We start from the raw sequence: 15,672 nt of genomic DNA on the forward strand, positions 1-15,672 counted from the left end.
CTCTGATAGCCGAGTGCCTCTGTCTCCTGAGCTGTTGCTGGGACTGTCCTCTGTGAGGCCAGGCTAGAACTTCCTCAGTGACTGGGGGCACTGCACCCCTGATGGGCCTCACTGCTGCCCAGACCAGTGGCCACCACATGCTGGGGCCGGCCTTGCCTCCCCATTCCCTACCCCGGCCAGATGCAAAGCCCTCCTGCTCTGGCTGTGCTGTTGACAGCAAAGCTCAGGGTAAGCTTCCTTCTCCTTCATTCAGCTAATGTTGATTGAGCTTAGGCACTGGCAGAGGAATTAGAATTCCCTGCTTTTATGGATGAAACAGGCATTCAACAAATAAATGACAAATATGTAACTGAAGGTTGCATTAAGATCTGTATAAGAAAATTATTAGCTAGATCAGAAATAATTCTTCCACTCTAGTAACAAAATATAGCCACTAGGATTTGACTTGATTCCCAAAAAAGGTATTCAGAAGTTGACGATTCACATCCACAAGTCACCAGTACCTCTATCGGGTAGAAAGACATCCACCCAGTTGGTAGGGTATGTCATTTGAGTTTTCCTTTTTTCTTTTTAAGGCAAAAGTAAATTTTAATGGTCAATTTAAGTTAGTTATCTGTTTTTTTAACTGCTCTTCATAGACAATTAAGATTATAGCTTTGACTCAAACTCTACATATTTTTCTCCTGATCTAAATTGACTTTCGTGAATTTAAACATGCTCTAATTCAAAAAAGTTTATCAGAGGTAACAATTATGGCCTATACAGCCTGATATTTTCTGTGCAGATCAAAGCCACAGCACAATAATTCAACAAATGCAAAAGTAATTTTATCTCCAGAAGGAAGTTTGGCAATAAATTATACTTTTTCGAAGTATGGAATGATCATTTAATCTTTTTAAAATTATTTAAATTTTTTTTTTACTTTTTGAGATTATTGTGAAAATGCTAATCTTCTCTGTATCATCCCAATTTGAGCATATGTGCTGCGGAAGTGAGCACTGGAATGATCATTTCCATGAGAGTATATGGTGTGCCTTACAGCTGATAGACAGTCAGGACCAGGACTCTCAGGTACCAGCTTCAGAAATGGGGCCTCACCGGACCTCTGAATCCTGGTGTGCCTTCCCTGGGCATGGGCCCCTCACCTAAGAAGTGATTGATATTCAGAATTGTGCATTAATCTTTTATCCTCAAGCATTTTCTTTTGAACTTAAAAAAAAAAAAAACCCAGTTATTAAAATGTCATACGCTGAGAGCTCCCATTGTTGTTAACCTGCATCAACAGTGTTTCAGAATGTTGGTGCCTGTGAGCTGCCTGGGTTGGAAGAACAACACTGTTCATGAGGCATGTGCCCTTGGGCCTGTCTTGTCTGTGCCTTGGTTTCCTCCATATAAGACAGGGAAACAGTGATCCTTCCTTCACGGGTGGTTATAGGCATTAAGTGAATTTAATGGCACAGCACCTAGGATTGTGCCTGACATACACATAATAAGCTCTAAGCTTCAGTTACTCTTGTTGTCATGTTGTCATTTTGTTGCCATTGTCATTTTCTTTTCTTTTTTTTTTTTTTTTTTTTTTTTTCTTTTGGAGACAGGGCCTCACACTATTCCCAGGCTGGAGTACAGGGGCGCCGTCACAGCTCACTGCAGCCTCGAACTCCTGGACTCAAACAGTCCTCCCGCCTTTGGGACTACAGGCGTGCACTACTATGCCTGGCTAAATTTTAATTTTTAGTAGAGATAGGGTATCACTGTGTTGCCCAGGGTGGTTTCAAACTCTTGGACCCAAGCGATCCTCCCACCTTACCTCGGCCTCCCAGAATGCTGGGATTACAGGCATGAGCCACCATACCCAGCCACCATTGTCATTTTCTGAACATTAAATTGACAGATGTTCTTTGTGTGTTGTTTTAAACATGCTTTTCCTCTGCCTAAAACTTCCGTGTCAAATATTACAACAAATAGACAAACATAACACAAGACGTTATACTTGAATATGTATATAACCTTGGAGGTAGAAGTGCCTTCCTCAGCAAGAGGAAACTGAGAAGCCACAGAGGAAAAGATGGGTTTAATAAAAAGTAGTTCTCCTGCATGGCCTAAAGACAAAATACGCACCGAGAGGACCAGTCGGCAGCGTGCAGGCACCTGTGGCTGCTCCTCGCTAACCACTGTGTGTCTGTCTTTTTCAGTTTACTGAGAGAACATTCGATTGATGGCACTGGCTGGGCTCCCACAAGAACATTAAAGGTAGAGTCTGTGCCTTGATCATAAGTTGTCCCTGTGGTCCTCTCCCTGCAGTAGCCAGCCTCCTGAGAAAGCAGCACATGTCCTTGCCTGTCACATCCACACCAATGGCCAGACACAGCCTGCCTCCTCTTCTCCCTGCTGCCTGGGCTACTTAGCCAGTCACTGACCTCAGTCAGTTTGGGCCAGATGAGCATCCTTGTTGGCTTTGCCAGGCACCATTCTAGAACCAGAGATAGGAGCCCAGACTGCAGGCTTCACCGCCAAACCACTCGCCACATAGGAAACCTCATGGCCACCATTCATTCAACAGGAATGTCTTGAGCTCTTCTGGCCACTAGGTGTTGGAGAAAGAGCAGCAAATTGATGTGCACACCACTCCCTATGGCCAGAGAAGACTGTCAGGTGTTGGGTACCTAACACCAAGCAGGGACCCTAGGGGAACAGCACAGGAAGGGGCTTTTGGCCCTGGCCCTGCATCAGGGAACACTGCAGACCGCATGCAGTCCTGACCAAGCTCCTCCAAGCTGTAGTCTCTGCCACCATGGGCAACCCACACCCTTTTCTTAGCCTCTCCCCACGCTCTAGAAATGTCCTTCCCTCTCAAAACTTTCCCTCTGCAGGCCATGTCTCTACCTGGAAGGTGGTCCTCTCCTCCAGCCCTCTCCCTGGCAGACTCCTGCTCCCCTGGGGCTCAGATGGCTGTCATTGCCTCTGGAGCCTCTCCTCCCAGGGTGGGTGCTCTGGGGAACATGTCTCGTGAGCAGTGCTGGCCTGCTGACCTGCCCACCTGTCCATCCCCCTTCCTCAGGCTGAGGGCTCACCTTCACCCACACTCCAACCCTAAGCCTGGCTCACATCGGAAGGTCAGGGATGGGTGGGTGGATGGATTGATGGACTAGAGAAAACAGAGGAGGGCAAATAAAATTACCAACTAGCAAAGATTAGGGGAGGAGCATGAGAACAGGCCTAAAAAGGATGAAACTCTTGAGTTGATGAAGAGGAAAATGGAGAATGAATTTGTGATTCACAGATGGCAAGTCAGTACAGATAGAACAACTCTGGCTTTCAGTTTTATTTAATGAAAATCTCTCATCCTTGAATTGTGAATCTTCCATTATTCTTTAAATAACTAACGCAAAATCATTAAGAAAACTTAATAGGATAAGGTGTAATTAACTTATCTACGACCGCAAGGGGCAGTAGATGTAAAAACAACAGACTTTATTTTGAAGGTGACTTTTTAGAAGTCAGAACCATATTTGGTGGTAACAGCTAAGAGGTGATTCAAGGTAGAGCCCCTATGCAGACACTGGCCTGCGGGCCCTGTCGTGCAGGATTAGGCTTGTCAGGTCTGACTGGGAGGGCAGCTGATACTGTCTTTGATTTTATATTCACTACCTGAGACTGCTCACCTCTTTGAATTTTCCAGAGTTTGTTGTTACACTTGAAGACAAGTTATTTTAATTTTCTATCTTGAGAAAAGCCATGCTGAAGACAGGTTTTGATACAGTACAATGCATATTTCTTGATCATGGGTTTACACATGCATACAGGTGCACAATGGCCTGAAACTTGTTTTCTGTTTTCTTTTTTATTTCAGGATGTCGTTTGGGGATTAAACTCTTTGTTTACTGTAAGTACAGTGATCAAAATCCCAAGTTTTTCTCGATTTCCTTGTTGCTGGTTTTAGATATTACATTAACGTTAACACAAAACCATGTTAAAAAATGAAATGTGGACTGGGCACAGTGGCTCACGCCTGTAATCCTAGCACTTTGGGCGGATCCCCACTTGAACCCAGGTGTTCGAGACCAGCCTGGGCAACGTAACAAAACCGGTCTCTACAAAAAATAGAAAAATTAGTTAGGCATAGTGTCACACGTCTGTAGTCCCAGCTACTTGGAAGGCTGAGGTGGGAGAATTGCTTGAGCCCGGGAGGCAGAGGTTGCAGTGAGCTGAGATTGCACCACTGTACTCCAGCCTGGGTGACAGAGATCTGCCTCAAAAACAGACAGATACACACAAAAACCTCCAAAAAACATGCTTGCTGGGCATGGTGGCTCACACCTGTAATCCTAGCACGTTGGGAGACTGAGGCAGGCAGATCACTTGAGCCCATGAGTTCAAGACCAGCCTGGGCAGCATAGCAAGACTTGTCTCTAAAAAAAATAATAAATGAAAAAATAACCCACCATGCAAGTAGTTACATAATTACCCCTTTTTTCTGTTTCTGTTTTATGAGTCAGAAGTAGAACAGTGAGGTGGGGAATGAGGGGCCTTTGGAGTGACACGTGGGGAGGTTGTCTGGGGCAGGGGCCACAGCAGTCTCACTTCTGCCCTGCTGAGGTGGCTGACCCCAGTTTCAGCAGGGTGGCTGTTACCCTGGGGTCACTTGGCCCAGTCCATGTCTGTGCCTGTGGCTACACTAGCCAGCCCAAGGAGTGGCCCTGTCACCTCCCAGGTGTCCTGGTTGGGGTGGATGATTTTGTGGTTACCCAGCCTTGAAGGCTTTTTCACGAATCCAGAACCTCAGAGTTGTTGTCTTTTTGTCAGTGAATGAGCTGCTGAAGTTTGCTGTTCTCAGGAAATAGCATTTCTCAGACAATGGCCCTAGTGCAGGAAGAGGCTAAATGGACTCAGCTAAAAGCTGTTGGTTGGATTTTTTTTTTATACAATATTATACATTCCTTTGAATTTTTACTTTTTAATTCATAAAGGTGCTTTTAAAGAAATAAGCTTCAGAGATCTGTTTGTGAAAAAAAAAGTTTTTGCTATTTTGATAAAACCTAAGGTGCCTCTATGATCTTGGATAGTCCACCCAAGCCAGGGGGCTGTTTTAGGAGCATCCTCCTAGCCAGTGTCATGTGGGTCACTGGCTGTCGCCTACAGCAGAGGCACCTGCAGGACTCAGTTAAACTAGGGGCGGGTCTGCTCTTCCTTGTCCCATCATCTGAGGGCACAGTGTTCTTATCTTCAGCAAAAGCAGAGCCTCAAACTAAACTGAGTCCCTGCCTACCTTTTGTCTTTCTGTCTGATGTTAGCTGGTGAATGTCTGTCACACAAGCAGAGAAACCAAGCACTTCCAGTGATTTCAGGATCTCCCTGAATCTCCGTGGGAGGTCATACCTGATGGAGACCTGGACTTCACAGTTTTTGCTGGTCTCAGCCACTTTGTTCTGCTTCTGTCTTTGGCTTTTTCATTGAAGTGAATGAAGTTTTATTTCTGGAGCCTAATTTGAAATCTATCTGGCCGTTGTGCTCCATTGTAATATTGAGCCTTGGCATCTCTAGATTTGATTGAGAGAGCCAAAGAGAACAGGTGTGAACTCAGGTGCTTCTAGGGGCCCACGTGCCGTCATTATCATCAGCCACCATGATGATTTTTTTCTGGAGCCCACCATGTCTGTCCCAGGTTCCTTGGCTCTGAGTAGGTTTTGACTGGCGACTTGCTGCAGGGGAATTAATGGGAGGAAAGAAACACTGACTCCTTGGACTTAAAAAAAATTTTTTTGGCTGGGTGTGGTGACTTATGCCTGTGATTCCAGCACTTTGGGAGGCACCGAGGCCGGCAGATCACCTGAGGTCAGAAATTGGAGACCAGCCTGGACAATATGGTGAAATCTCACAGCTACTAAAAAAAAAAAAAAAAAAAAAAAGTACAAAAAATTAGCCAGGCATGGTGGTGGGCGCCTGTAATCTCAGCTACTTGGGAGGCTGAGGCAGGAGAATCGCTTGAATCCAGGAGGCAGAGGTTGCAGTGAGCCGAGAACACACCATTGCACTCCAGCCTGGGCAACAAGAGCGAAATTCCATCTCAAATTAAAAAAAAAAAAAATTGAAGAGAAATCTGCTATAGCCACACTAACTTCCCATCTCTAAGTGCTCTCAGTAAATTCTAAGAAAGCCAACCAAAATTGCTAATTAAGTCTTTAATGGTTATTCTGATCAATTCATTTATCTTAGGTCTAACATACAGTAAAGAAGATAAGAAATTTTGTGTGTCTGATACAGTCTATCTAATAATGTACTTTACATTTTTGCCTTTTTCTGGGACTTGGAATCTAATTTTCCAACTGTGAATGACTATAGAGATTTACAGTTTTTCTTTGCTATTTTATAACATTTTAATGGTCACAGCCATATTAATCTCCAGGAACATTGTCCCCAAATTTAACGTCCTTCCTGAAGAGAAATATGGTTGTCTTGACGATGATCCATCCTGTAGCCTGCGTTAGAAAGCCATGACTCATCATAAGGACAAATTGAGGCCCCCTGATTTTTTCTTTTTTTTTTTTTTTTGAGACCAAGTCTTGCTCTGTTGCCCAGGCTGGAGTGCAGTGGTGCCATCTCAGCTCACTGCAACATCCCCCTCTGGGTTCAAGCAATTCTCCTCCCTCAGCCTCCCGGGTAGCTGGGATTATAGGCATGCACCACCATGCCTGGCTAATTTTCGTATTTTTAGTGGAGACAGGGTTCCACCATGCTGGCCAAACTGGTCTCAAACTCCTGACTTCAGGTGATCCGCCCACCTCAGCCTCCCAAAGTGCTGGGATTATAGACATGAGCCACCATGCCCGGCCAAGCAAGCCCCTCTGATTCTCAACAAGAGGGGTGAGCAGTGTGAAGATAAGATGCGGCCTTGGTCCAAAGTCCAGAGTGCTTCCTGGGGCTGAGGGGCATAGCCGTTGCAGTGCTTTTCTAGGGGAGAATGGGTCTGGCACCCTCTCCTGAGTCTGGGGACATGAGCCTAGTGACACTGCCATGCAATTTGCTCGGGTTCCAGACGTTGTCCCTACTGATTGTGCATGGGAGACTTGGTGAAGCAGAGAAAGGAAAGTCCAGGGAAGGCCCCAAGAGAACCCATGGGCTCAAAAAGTCAAAGCTGTTAATCACAAAACAAAACAAAAAGATAATTTTTATGGAAAAGAAGGGGATTTTTATTTGGAAATGCTTAATGAGAGTGGTTTTCATTCTCCAGTTATCACAAATAGCATCAGAAATGAATGTGATTGCAGTTTATTCCATCTTCACCAAACTTTGTAGAACTGCATGTCAACATATCTCTGACTTCTTTCAGTCAGTTGTCAGTCACCATTTTGAAAAAAATGCCCACATGTTCGATACTTCCATATCACAAGCACTTGAGTTCTTAGTGGGATTCTCAGCTCTTCAGTTTGGTCTGCCATTTGCTAATTAGACTTCTCTTACTGTGCCATGAAAAGAAGACTTTAACAGCAGAAAAGCAATTCTTCCAGTGTTTACTTTAAGTTTCTCTCTTTTTAAGGATCTTTTGAATTTTGATGATCCACTGAATATTGAAGCTGCAGAACATCATTTGCGGGACAAGGTGAGCCAGGAACAGGCTTATTCTAGGTTGATGTACTTGTCACAAAGATGATTACTACTGTCTCTTGATTGGATAAATGAGAAATTGAGAGTGGTGGGATGCAAAGCTGGAATTCAAAGCAGTTTGTAAACAGTATGGTATAGTAAATGTATGTAACCTCAGGAAAATGCTTTACCCAAGGTTAGAGAGAATTGGTGTGTGTTTGGTTTTTTTTTGTTTTTTGTTTTGTTTTGTTTTTTGAGACAAGGTTTCACTCTGTAACCCAGGCTGGAGTGCAGTGTTGTATTAGTGGCTCACTGCAGCCTCTACTTCCTGGGCTCAAGTGATCCTCCCACTTCAGCCTTCCGAGTACCTGGGACTACAGGTGCATGACACCACACTCAGCTAATTTTTTTACTTTTATTTTTTGTAGAGACGGAGTCTTGCTTTGTTGCCCAGGCTGGTCTTGAACTGTTGGCCTCAAGCGATCCTCCTGCCTTGTCCTTCCAAAGTGCTGAGATTACAGGCATGAGCGCCGGCACCCAGCTGAGAAGTGCTTTTTATTTGATGCGATTTCCTAGTAGAATTTAGTATGAGTAATTTAAAACAGGTATAGCACTAGCATGGTGGCATTGTGATTCCACCTGTAATCCCAACCTTTGGGAGGCCAAGGTGGGCAGATTGCTTGAGCTCAGGAGTTTGAGACCAGCCTGGGCAACATGGCAAAACTCTGTCTTTACAAAAATTAGCCAGACATAGTGGCACATGCCTGTGGTCCCAGCTACTCAGGAGGCTAAGGTGGGAGTATTGCTTGTGCCCAGGAAGTTGAGTGAGCCAAGATTGTGCCATTGCACTCCAGCTGGGGTGACAGAGTGAGACCCCATCTTTAAATAAATAAATAAATGGTAGGAACAGAGAGGGAGAATGGACGGTGTCACACCCACCAGCACCCTCCTGACCCCCAGTGGCCCACCTTATCCTTCCACACCTTTTGCTGAGCTCATACACATTCATACAAACTTGACTTTGATTTTTACCCAAAAATAATGAGATCCTATTCATTACTGTTTTTAATTTTTATTTATTTATTTAATTTTAGGGCAGTACCCTGAGATTGTAAAGGTTCAGAGAGCTCCCTCTATTCATTACTTTTAATCTTCAATTCCTCTTCTAAAAGGTTTTTTCCTCTAATGCATTGCATAAATGATCAGTCATTCATTTCAGTAGCCACATTGAGGTCTTCCAGTAAGATACCTGTTAAGGAAGAAGACAGTTTACCTAGAAACAATATATTAAAACTCACTGGGAAGAAAAAAATACAACAAAACCAAGCTGAAAGAGTTATAGTTGGTGAATGTCACCTTTCCACTGTGCTTGAGTAGCAAGGCAGCAGTGGTTTTAACTGTCTGATAAAAGAAAGCATACAAGCCTTGAGGAGGGGAAGTGCTGTCAGGAAAGGGGGTCTGAAATGACTTTAACATTGGCCCAGTGCAAAGCACATGGAGCAAGGAGCCTGCAGAGGCAGGTCATGTGTGGCTGGCACCGAGGTAGCTCAGCTTAGGTGAAGGGTTCTGGCTGGATTTGGTGGTAGAACCTCACATTCCATTACCTGAACCAGATTCCCTACGGCAGCCTTGCCATTGTGGCAGTCGGTCAGCCACCGTTGTTCGTTTGGCTGAAGTTGCTTTTTTTTTTTTTTTGAAACAGAGTCTGTTGCCCAGGCTGGAGTGTGCAGTGGTGCAATCTTGGCTCACCTCCATCTCCAGATGCAACCTCCATCTCCCGGGTTCAAGCAATTCTTGTGCCTCAGCCTCCCGAGTATCTGGGACTATGGGCGCGCGCCACCACACTGGGCTAATTTTTGTATTCTTAGCAGTAGAGACAGGGTTTTACCATGTTGCCCATGCTGGTCTCAAACTCCTGGCCTCAAGCGACCCACCCGCCTCAGCCTCCCAAAATGCTGGGATTACTGCACCCTACCTGATGTAGCTTTGAACACCATTCTAAAACCCCTCTAGCTAGTTCTAGACATCGTGCAGAATGTTCAGCGCCTTGGCTTCTGTTAATGTTAGTTAGACCTACTATGTGGCACGACCGAATAGGGCGTTTGAAACGTGCCCTGCCAAGTCCTCGCTACAATCTTGAGCCTAAGTTCAGACCAGGAGGTGCTGCCTGACCACGGCCCCAAAGAGTGGGCAGGAGCACCTCCGACAGGGAGGCGAGAGAAGTGCCACCCAGCATGCATCCTGCTGAGACTCACAAAACAAGTGGCAGGCACAGTGGGCACGGGGAGTGGTGCAGTGCAAGCAGGTGGGCAGAGCAGACCATCTACTGAGGCTGGTGTTCTGCCGAGGAGGCGAGCTCTGTCTTGAGGGCTGGGGCAGCAGGGGTCCTCAAGAGAAATAACAGTGGTGTAAGGCAGCCCTGTGCCCACAGCTCCCCATGAGAGCAGTCAGTCCCTGACCCCTGCCGTCCGTCAGTGTTTCTGATGGGCTTGTGTTGTCTGGCAAAGCCTTGGGCTTGGTACTGCACTGACAAGCCCTGGGCAAATGTGCCCCTTGGCCCACCCCTTGCAGGCATTCGTGGCTGCACTCTGTCTGCTGTTGCTGGTGATGACTAGCCCTTGTGGACCAAGCCTTGTCAGATAGAAAGTGATGGCAATAGGGGCACTCCCACAGCTCCAGGTGGAGAGATGTCTTCCATTTTACCTTTCTTTGTATGAAATAAGATTTCATATTCCTGATTTGTATGAAATAAGACTTTGCAACTGATACACTTTTAGCCCCAGTAAAATGGACCTAATATCTCCAAACAGTGATGCCTCCACATGAAGCCTAAGCAGTGCCGCAGCCCCACCCATGTCTTTATGCGGAGTAATAGTCACGGTTGTTGAGCGCCGCTTCCTTATGTCCACTCGTTCATCACCTGTTTGACTGGTGGCCACTTATGTGCCAGGGGAGGTGCGAAATGCTCGGGATGACTGGGAATGACAGTCCCCGTCCCTGTGGCGCACACATTCCAGCAGGAGGACGCGGAGCATAGGCGAACAAACACGGCCAGATGCAGTGGCTCACGCCTGTAATCTCAGCACTTTGGGAAGCCAAGGTGGGCAGATCACCTGAGGTCAGGAGTTCAAGACCAGCCTGGCCAACGTGGTGAAACCCCGTCTCTAGTAAAAATACAAAAATTAGCCAGGCATGGTGGCAGGCACCTGTAATTCCAGCTACTTGGGAGACTGAGTCAGGAGAATCACTTGAACCCAGGAGGCAGAGGTTGCAGTGAACTGAGATTGCACCATTGCACTCCTGCCTGGGCAAAAAGGGCAAAACTCCATCTCAAAAAAAAAAAAAGAAAATGAAAATTAAAATGAAAAAGAATAGGCGAACAAACATAGCATGTGAGGTGGAGAGCAGGCCACAGAGGGCCGGGTGGTGAGAGAGGAATGCTCCAGAAAACCTTGGCTGCTAGTGCAAAGCCCCTGAGGTAGGAACGTGCTGCAGAGGTCAGGGCAGAGAATAGAGGCCATTATGATTGGTGCAAGTCAGGAACGGAATAGTAGGAGCCGGGCGCACTTCTATGCACTTGACACAGAGTGCACTTGTGTCTCACAACAGCCCCTTGGGCCGGATACCATTATGATCCCTGTTTTGCTGCTGAGGACACAGATGCCAAGAAGCTGAGATTCGCCATGGTTGAGTAGCCCGTCGGAGGCAGAGCCCAGGACTTGGATCCTCCTCTGTGTGGCTCCAGAGTCTGTGGTTTTCACTTGGGCCCTGTGCTTTGTGTCCCTTGTAGTAGGAGAGGAGGAGGGAGGCAGCAGAGGCTGGAGCATGGGGCCTGCTGCAGGCATGGATGCTGGGCTCTATGCTGGGTGAGGTGAACAGGGCAACTAAGAGTACATGGCATCTTTTGTCCTCCGAAACATGGAGAGGCAGGGGCATTTATGGGGTCTTCATTTTACATCCTGTAAGCTTTTTCAGGGTCCTTGTGAGCTGACAGTATTGTCTGGCTCTGGGGACTGTGGAAATGGCCTTGAGAAGGTTTTGTAAAAGGGCAGGTAGGGTTTCTGCACAGCTCTCCTTTGTTGCGGGGTGAAGGCCCATGTGGGAGGCTCCAAACGCCATCCTGTAGACAAATAGGGAAGTTGGCAGGGCAGAGGCACCTGGGTAGACTCAGAGCACTCCACTTTCTCACCCTGAGACCAGAGAAAATCATGGGACCATATCCATAGCTTCAAATTGGGAACTTGCCAGCCCTGGAAAGGGTCGCTGTGCTAATTAAGGGTGTGGCAGGAGGGCAGGCACCTGGTGCCCAGCTGGCCAGGACCATGCTCCAGGCAGGGTCTCTCCTGTGAGAGGGCATCGTGGCAGCAGCGAGGTATACACTGAGTACCTGGGTGCTCCCTGCACGTTGCCAAGTGTCGGGATTATGCAGTGGAATCAACAAAGAGGCTAGACTGAGGCTTAGACAGGAGGACTGAGGCTTAGCTAAGGAAATGGAACTCATGCCCACTAAGAACTGTGGTAACTGTGCTGTGTTCCCTGTGCAGTGGGGACTGCATGGCATTGATGTGACTGAAGCAGTGTGATCCTATGGGGACATCTGAGACCCAGCAGCTGTGTTGTAGGAGTGAGAGGGTTAAGAGCTCCAAGTCACTCTTATGGCTCATACAATCCCATGGGATTTTACTCGTAACCTTGGGGATACCAGATCCAGGGATAAACCTGACAGTGGCCCAGATCTGAGATTGTTCCACCCATACTGGCCTGGGGTGATTCCTAGGTCCACACCGCCTTTGATCACTGGCCACCTGCTCTTCAATGCAGGAGGATGGAGCTCTGTGGCACACCCAGCTCTCTTCTGGGCAGGGTGTAGTCATCCTGGGTAGTCATCCTGTGGCTCAGACCCATTGTGGCCAAAGGAGTCTTGGCTTTGTGACCTTGACCACACTTTTCTGGGTTCTACTTTCCCCGTCGGGAAATGAGGAGGGATAGGTGCCCCCTGAGGGTCCCTCCCACTCAGGCCTTCCGCATGCTCCCCCCCTCAGCACACCCAGCACTGTGTCTTGCATGCAGTAGGCACCTAGGTCGTGGCAAATGGCACTCAGACTCCGCAAGGTCCCAGTCCTTCTACCACCTTGGCGACCACAGGGGGCCTTGGTGCTGGTGGATCTGACTTGTCCCTGAAGCGCTGCTTTACTCACTCACTCACTCTTCCTGTTCTTCTTTCTGTCCCCAATGCTCTTACTCCACAGGAGGACTTCCGGAATAAAGTGGACGACTACATCAAGCGTTATGCCAGATGATAAAAGGGGACGATTGCAGGCCCATGGACTGTGTTACAGTTTGTCTCTAACGTGAAACAGCAAGAGGTAGCCCCCTCTCCCGTCCTCATGCTCCCTCTCAGTCCCCTGGATTGCCCCAGTCCTGTGACCATGTTGCCCTGAAGAAGACCATCTTCATGACTGCTCATTGTAGATGGAGAATTCAACATAAATACAGCAAGAAAATGTGTTTGGGCTTCTGAAGAGTTGTCTGCTTACCTTAACATGTTTACTTTTTTGAACTTGTACTGTATAGGCTGTTGGTGAAATTCTTAAGAAGTTGTAATGAACTCAAAATTGAGGCCAGAGCTTGCTTTCCCTTTTCCCAAACAAAATTGGTTTTCTGCACAAGCGATGCTAATGATGTGTTCAGTGTAACTTGCAGATTGGCAATAAGATACCCGCTACAAACTGTGATTGGATGCAAAATCTCTTAGCTTTTTCACGAATGTTGGCCCTGCCTAGATGTTGTGAAGCTTCCCAGAATGCATAGTCATTCACTGTAGATCTCTTATTGAAATGCGTATTTTATTTAATGTAAGTATATTTTGGAACAGATTTGTAATTTGTACAATTTAATGCTTTAATTATTTTTTCTATTCTCATTTAGTTTGTATTTTCATTGTATAGAGCAGACAGAAAGATGTTGGGTCAAGCAACTATTGAAGAGAAATACAAAGAAAATATGAAAGGCACATTATTCATTTTGTCCAAATGCAATGAGAATCTCACTCTTAAAAACAGCTCTTGCTTTCAGGTCCAGATGTGGCGAGGACGTTTTGGAGCCCTTTGAAGCTAGATTTGGATGATCAAAACAAAAAGGCAGGGAGCCCATTGTAACATGCTGCCCAGAGGAAACTGGCTGGAACCTGGACCAGCTGGGGTTGATGTTTCTGCAGTGGTCATGTGATTGTGACCTGGTAGCTACATACCAGAGCATCAGACCCTGCTGTCCTGGGAGACAGGAGCGATGCCTCAGGAATCAGCCTAATGTCTGATGTCACTGAGACTGTACCTATGGCCTTCTTCTGAGTTTGCTATGGCTCCAGGCCCTGCCTGTGGGGTGAGCCTCCTAGGCCTTGGAGGACCAGGAGTCAACAGTGGCATATGCCATCCTTGGCCAGGTTAATGTACTGCAGAGGAAGAGCGATGAAGAGAGAGGCAAGTGGATTTACTCCAGCATGTAGACATTTGAACCAGTGAAATCAAACGCAAAATAGATGTCTGTCTAGTTTCCTTTGCTGCCTGCCTAACACTCAGATTTAACTGCCAGCTTCCTTAGACCTCTAGATTCCCCTGTCTGCCATCTACTGGGTTTAGTTTGTTTTTCTTAATTTATAGAATCTCTGATTCACGGAGATTCTGTCACGGAGACCCAGCAGGTAAGGAATGTAGGCCTTGCTTTGTCTTTGCACCCATTAGATTTGAGGGTGGCCCCTGGCTAACGGGCCACACAGAGCAGGAAGGGTGAGATTAGATAAAGAGAATGATGGCATCTCAGGAACTCGCGGCTTTTCCAGGAGACACATTAATCCCCGCCTCTCAGGGCCTAGGAGAGGGAGGTACTGCAGCTTCACACTTGTCCTCTGCCTAGTGTCAGAGGAACTTGCCGGCTGAGCACTAGGCATCCTCTCTAGTCAGGGCAGGAGGCCAGCAGCTAATTCCTGCCCCCTGTCTGCCTGGTGCCATTCCCAGGCCCAAGGCAGGGCACATCCCATAGTAGTTGCTCAGGCTCCCTGGAGTTCCCTGGCTGGTGGTGCAAGTGTTGATGCAGGACTTTTCAGAAGAGCACTTCTGTGGGAGAAATGCCAGTGCCTGCTGTCCAGTGGAAACATTTATGCAGTGTACGTGAAAGACAATGCGCCCTCTGGACCACACTGAAAGTGGTAATATCAGTTATTCTAACATCAAAGTATCTGCACAGTAGAAAATCACTTTGCTCGTTATCAGGGATTAAGCAATTCTTTTAAAATGTCCAGATAACTGAATCATCCCATTCTGTCTAGTGGAAATCCCCTAGAAATATTTTGCACACACACCCCATCTTAGGCGCACACTCAGATGCGGCCCGTCGCAGTAAGTAGCTGGTGGTGTCCTGGGTGCTTGGCCGGTGGGGCCCTTGGGATCTGTTGGGTGACTGTGGAACCTGGTTTCCTTCCAGACTTTTTGACTTCTTGGCATTCCCCTCCCTCTTTCACAGGCCAAAGTCACATTTCTGGCTCCAACGCATATGCCCCCAACCAACCGGGTACTAGTTGGTGATTTCTGATCTGTCAGGGAATGGGAATCCCTAGACTTGGCCAAAAGACCAGTCCTGGAAATAGGTGGGAGTGGGCAGGCCCTTGGGGAACTGAAGCTCTTGGGAAGCTCTGACATCCAGTTGGACATCCAGAACCTTTGCTTCCTGAATCCTGGTTCTTGGCTGGACTCCAGAGGGTCCTTATGACTATTGCTTAGAATTTGATGTGTAAGCTATATATTTTTCAAGCACTCCTAGAAGGAAACACTTCCAGGGTAAGCCTCTCAGAAGAAGGCTCACATCTTACCTCTGATCTTCCCCTAAATAACCACCAGCAGGTGACCAGCCCTTTGCAGTCTTTCTACTAAGGAGCCAAGGCAAGAGTATTACTCAGATATTGAAAATGGATCTCAGCTATGCCCCTCACCTTTTCTCCCACGACTCGTCGTCTGTGGTGTTTCCATCAGCTTTATTTGCAGAGCACAGACCACAGGGAGCCGGTGTCTTGGGTTAGGGTTGTCTTCACCTGCCCTC

The 15,672-nt window shown here is 47.0% G+C and overlaps 1 protein-coding gene and 1 non-coding gene across 7 annotated transcripts in view; one reads left to right on the forward strand and one right to left on the reverse strand.

The window, feature by feature from the left end:
• UBE2F (ubiquitin conjugating enzyme E2 F (putative)) overlaps positions 1 to 13,594 on the forward strand; it is a 74,351-nt gene extending 60,757 nt beyond the window's left edge. For all 6 annotated transcript variants that reach the window (XM_073020190.1, XM_073020189.1, XM_007966821.3 and 3 more), the window contains 4 exons: positions 2,193 to 2,250; positions 3,851 to 3,883; positions 7,535 to 7,597; positions 12,831 to 13,594. In XM_073020190.1, the coding sequence (XP_072876291.1) occupies positions 2,193 to 2,250; positions 3,851 to 3,883; positions 7,535 to 7,597; positions 12,831 to 12,881 (205 nt within the window). In that variant the 3' untranslated portion in view covers positions 12,882 to 13,594. The remainder of the gene's footprint in view (positions 1 to 2,192; positions 2,251 to 3,850; positions 3,884 to 7,534; positions 7,598 to 12,830) is intronic.
• LOC119625465 (U6 spliceosomal RNA) lies at positions 898 to 999 on the reverse strand. The gene has a single exon (XR_005241660.1). It is a non-coding gene; the product is annotated as a U6 spliceosomal RNA (small nuclear RNA).
• Positions 13,595 to 15,672: the final 2,078 nt, after the last annotated feature.

The sequence above is a fragment of the Chlorocebus sabaeus genome, chromosome 10, assembly GCF_047675955.1.
Source record: "Chlorocebus sabaeus isolate Y175 chromosome 10, mChlSab1.0.hap1, whole genome shotgun sequence".
NCBI classification, from domain to species: Eukaryota; Metazoa; Chordata; class Mammalia; order Primates; family Cercopithecidae; genus Chlorocebus; species Chlorocebus sabaeus.